This window comes from Hordeum vulgare, chromosome 3H (assembly GCF_904849725.1).
Source record: "Hordeum vulgare subsp. vulgare chromosome 3H, MorexV3_pseudomolecules_assembly, whole genome shotgun sequence".
NCBI lineage: Eukaryota > Viridiplantae > Streptophyta > Magnoliopsida > Poales > Poaceae > Hordeum > Hordeum vulgare.
In genome coordinates, this window is record NC_058520.1 from 18,441,320 (window position 1) to 18,446,789 (window position 5,470).

Below are 5,470 nucleotides of genomic sequence, written 5' to 3' on the forward strand. Positions count from 1 at the left end.
TACAAAAAAAACCACAAAAAAAGTTGTGTTGCAAATGTTTCCGTAAAAACACATTTATTGCAAAATAGAGAAAGAAATTTGGTTGATCGATCGTATCAAATCCGACGGATAGCGAGAAGGCGGATCTTTTCGTCGGCCGAGGCATATAGCAGCCCCACATGTTTCTACATTTCTCATATATATTGCAAATATTTTTATACCCATTTAAATTTTTCCAAATACCCCCTTCGTAGAGAAATATAAGAGCGTTTAGATCACAACGCTCTTATACTTTTTTATGGAAGGAGTACCTGTTTAATTTTTTTATAAAAATATGTTTTGAACATATTTTTCAAATACATGTTGAAATAATTTGTAAAATATAAAAAACATCTTTTGGAACTATACAAACACATTCGTAATCATTTGATGTGTCCTATTTCTATTAATTTTATAACCTCTGTGATATTTATTGCTTGGGGAACATAAGCAATTCGTAATAACAATGACTTGGGAGAAATTTCCTTTTCGAGCTTAATCAATTCCTGGATTTGATAAATCATAAGGTCTCTTAAGAAGAAGGCTATTACTACATCCGAAACCGTATGGAGAAAATCACAGACATATACCAAAAACCTTCATAATGGACAACAATCATTCCCTTAGCTACCCTTGTGTTCGCTACTTCTACTTATAAAGTCAGCCACAACTAACCATGTGCCCTTGCAGGACACTAGGTGCCTACCACATGGTTACAATTAATACAGTTGCCACCTATGTGGTATTTCTAGGATTCACCTCATATAAAACTGATAAAACTCATAATCCATAAAATGCATGATCGCCCAAAATATTTTCAAATACATTATCAATTGATTATTGAAAGCAATAGGCATATATGCGGCACGAATAACATGTCGTCACTTGTGAACAAGTAGGTTGATGAGGTTGCTAGCGACAGTACAGTGCTCTTTCATCTCGCGATCAATGTAGGACACTGGGGACTTCTTCTCTATCTTTGTGAACGCTGCCTTACATGTATAACTGACGTCCATTGCAAACGAAACAACCTGCAACACATCAGTATATGACCCAATTTTGAAGCTAGAGCCGGCATAAATCTCAAGGGCACTAGTGGCTTCAGTGTACGCCTTGAGGCAGATGGCAAGTGCAAACCCCTCAGGTGTGCTCTGGTTGTTCTTGGATAGGTTACCGATGACCTTGACATTGTGTTTCGCAGTGTTAGTGGCGATCTTCAACGCGATGCTGGCGAGGTCATGCTCGGTGGAGGCATGGGAGCTTTGTGGCTTGGCAGTAAGCACCGATATGCACAATGCAGGGTTTTTGGTCTTGTTACATGTGCGGGAGATGACATTAGTGTTAGCATGGGCAACAAGGAGGTGAGAGGACACTATGGCGAGCACGACGGGAAAAATAGCTACAAATGTTGAAGTGCTCGCCGTTGTAGCTTGCATTTGCACCTAGCTTAGTATTGTTGTGTTGTTGTGGTACATTGTGACTATATATATTTCTATATATAGACACCCCTACAAGAGAAAATCATTATCATATCTCCATATTAGTCACATAGTATTTATTGCTTTTGCTACACGAAATATGACCACAAATCATATAAATAAATGAATGATCAAATGAATACTTTAGATTTTCTGAATCCAGCAAAAAAATTGCAAATCAAACACTAAATGTAATCTATATCTCTATATGGACGTTCATTGGAGAAAATCCTTGTGGAATGAACTGCCTTAATCATGGATTCATGGTATATATATTTCTTTTCGTACATGGATTTGTTGGGGAACGTCGCATGGGAAATAAAAAAAATCCTACACTCACCAAGATCAATCTATGGAGACAAACATCTACGAGAGGGGGAGTGCATCTACATACCCTTGTATATCGCTAAGCGGAAGAGTATATAATGTGGTTTATATAGTCGAACGTCTTCGTGATCCAATCATGATCAGTCCCGCGATCTTATCACGATCGGTCCCGAGATCCCATCACAATCTATCCCGATCTAGTGCCAAACGGATGACAGTTCCGCGTTCAGCACACGTACAGCTCGATGACGTTCTCCACCTCCTTGATCCAGCAAGCGAGTGGTGGAGAGGTAGATGAGTTCTCCGTCAGCACGACAGATCAACGGCAGTGGTGGTGGAGCTGATCCAGCGGGGCTGCGTCGTGCGCTACCGATTCAGTCTAGAGGAAAAACGAACTAGAGGAGGGAGAGAGAGCTGCGCCATGAACTTTTTCTGGTGCGGATGCCCGCCATGGTCTTTTCGGGTGGGGCTACACTCTCTCCTCTCCAATATATATAGGAGATATGGGAAGGCGTGGCGCCATCGCCTTATTGGGTGCAGAGGCGCTAGAACGAGTCCTCCTTCTGTTCGGAATCCTCTCCACCTCCTCACTTTGGGCGCATAGGCCCATAGGGGCTGAACGCCCAGCCCACCAGGGGCTGGTGCGCCACCTCTTAGGCCTATGTGGCCACACGGGTTGGGTGGCCCCTCCCGGTGAACCCCGAGAACCCATTCGTCACTCCCGGTACTTTACCGGTAATGTCTGAAACCTTTCCAAAACCCGTATACCTCCTTCCTATATACCAATCTTTGTTTCTGGACCATTCTCGAACTCCTCGTGACGTTTGGGATTACATCCGGGACTCCGAACAACCTTTGTTCGCCAACATACATAACTCAACTATACCGAATTATCAGTGAACCGTAAGTGTGCAGACCCTGCGGGTTCGAGAACTCAATAACCAATAGCGGAACCTGGATGCCCATATCGGCTCCTACATATTGTATGAAGATCTTTATCGGTCGAACCACGATGTCAAGGATTCAATCAATCCCGTATATTGTTCCTTTGTCCATTGGTATGTTACTTGCCTCAGATTCAATTGTCGGTATCTCCAAACCTAGTTCAATCTCGTTACTGGCAAGTCTCTTTACTCGTTCCGTAATACAAGATCCCGTGACTAACTCCTTAGTCACATTGCTTGCAAGCTCGTACTACCGAGTGGGCCCTAGAGATACCTCTCCATCATACGGAGTAACAAATCCCATTCTCAATTCGCGCCAACCCAACAGACTCCTTTGGAGATACCTGTAGAGCTCCTTTTGTTTGCATGGGAAACAAAAAATTTCCTACGCACACGAAGACCTATCATGGTGATGATCATCTACGAGAGGGAGATCGGATCCACATACCCTTGTAGATTGCTAAGCGGGAAGCGTTAATAAACGCGAACGATGTAGTGGTACGTCTTCGCGATTCAAATCGCCGTCCCACGAACAACTCCACGATCCGTCCCACGAACCGTCTCGCGATCCGTCCCGATCAAGTGCCGAACGGATAGCACCTCTGCATCCAGCACACGTACAACTCGATGACGATCTCTGCCTTCTTGATCCAGCAAGAGAGATGGGGAAGAAGATGAGTTCGCCGGAAGCGTGACGGCGCACCGACGATGGTGGTGATCTTATTCCTGCAGGGCTTCGCGTAAGCTCCGCAGAAATCCGATCTATAGGAAAAACTACGAAGTAGAGGTTTCGGGTCGCACGTGGCGAAGTTGTGTCTCAAAAACCGTAAAACCTCTAGTATATATAGGAGGAGGGGAGGGGCTAGCCTTGAGGCTCAAGGGAGCCCCAAGGGGTTCGGCCGAAGGGAGGAGGAGGGACTCCCACTCCAATTCGGTTTGGAAGGAGGAGTCCCTTCCTTCCTTCCCACCTCCTTTTTTTTCTCCTTTGTTTTTCCCCTTGGCCGAAATAGCCCTATTGGGCTGGCCTCACTAGCCCACCAAGGGCCGGTGCGCCACCCATGGGCCTATTAGGTTCTCTCCCGGGTGAGTGGCCCCTCCCGGTAAAACCCCGTAACCCATTCGTCACTCCCGGTACACTGTCGGCAATGCCCGGAATCTTTCGGGAAGCCAAATAAAACAATCCTATATATCAATCTTTGTTTCCGGACCATTCCGGAACTCCTCGCGACGTCCAAGATCTCATCCGGGACTCTGAACAAAACTTTGGTTACTAGCACCTATAACTCAACTATACCGAAACGTCACCGAACCTTAAGTGTGCAGACCTTGCGGGTTCGAGAACTATGTAGACATGACCAAAGACACCTCTCGGTCAATATCCAATAGCGGGACTTGGATGTTCATATTAGATCCTACATATTCTACGATAATCTTATCGGTTGAACCTCTATGTCAAGGATTCATATAATCCTGTATACCATTCCCTTTGTCCTTCGGTATGTTACTTGCCCGAGATTTGATCGTCGGTATCCAATACCTATTTCAATCTCGTTACCGACAAGTCGCTTTATCCTTTCCGTAATACAAGATCCATGCCTAACTCTTTAGTCACATTGCTTGCAAGGCTTGTTTGTGATGTTATATTACCGAGTGGGCCTCGAGATACCTCTCCGTCACACGGAGTGACAAATCCCAGTCTTGATCCATGCTAAATCAACAAACACCTTCGGAGATACCTGTAGTGCACCTTTATAGTCGCCCAATAATGTTGCGACGTTTGATACACACAAAGCATTCCTCCCGTGTCAGTGAATTACATGATCTCATGGTCATAGGAATATATACTTGACATGTAGAAGACAATAGCAACAAAATGACACGATCACATGCTACGTTCATATTTTAGGTCTTGTCCGTCACATCATTCTCCTAATGATGTGATCTAGTTATCAACTGACAACACTTGCATTTGTGTTTCCAATCAATAAAATTATAGCATGGATTATAAACGATTATCTTGTAACAAGAAATATAATAATAACTATTTTATTATTGCCTCTAGGGCATATTTCCCACAGCCTCCCACTTGCACTAGAGTCAATAATCTAGGCATCACATCTCTATGTGATCTTACAATGTAACAAATTTAACACCCATACAGTTCTGATATGGGTCATGTTTAGCTCGTGGAAGAGGTTTAGTCAGCGAATCTGCAATGTTCAGATCCGTGTGCACTTTGCAAATATTTATGTCCTCTCCTTTGACATAGTCGCGGATGACGTTGAAGCGTCGTTTGATGTGTCTGGTCCCCTTGTGAAACCTTGGTTCCTTGTCTAGAGCTATGGCACCAGTGTTGTCACAGAACATAGTTATTGGATCCAGTGCGCCTGGCACAACTCCAAGATCCGTCATGAACTGCTTCATCCAGACACCCTCCTTAGCCGCCTCCGAGGCTATTATGTACTGCGCTTCGCATGTAGAATCAGCTACAACGATTTGCTTGGAACTGCACCAGCTTACCACACCCCAATTAAGAATATATACGTATCCGGTTTTGTGACTTAGAGTCATCCGGATCAGTGTCGAAGCTTGCATCGACGTAACCCTTTACGACGAGTTCTTCGTCACCTCCATAAACGTAAATACAAGCTTCTCCTACAACTTGTATAAACCCAAACGCCTTGATCACCTCATCAAAGTGCT

The 5,470-nt window shown here is 44.3% G+C and overlaps 1 protein-coding gene across 1 annotated transcript; it reads right to left on the minus strand.

Moving 5' to 3' along the window:
• Positions 1-830: 830 nt before the first annotated feature.
• LOC123439296 (pectinesterase inhibitor-like) lies at positions 831-1,474 on the minus strand. Its single transcript, XM_045116033.1, has one exon. The coding sequence runs from the start codon at positions 1,452-1,454 to the stop codon at positions 900-902; it is 555 nt and encodes a 184-aa protein (XP_044971968.1). The 5' UTR covers positions 1,455-1,474; the 3' UTR covers positions 831-899.
• Between the last annotated feature and the right edge of the window lie 3,996 nt (positions 1,475-5,470).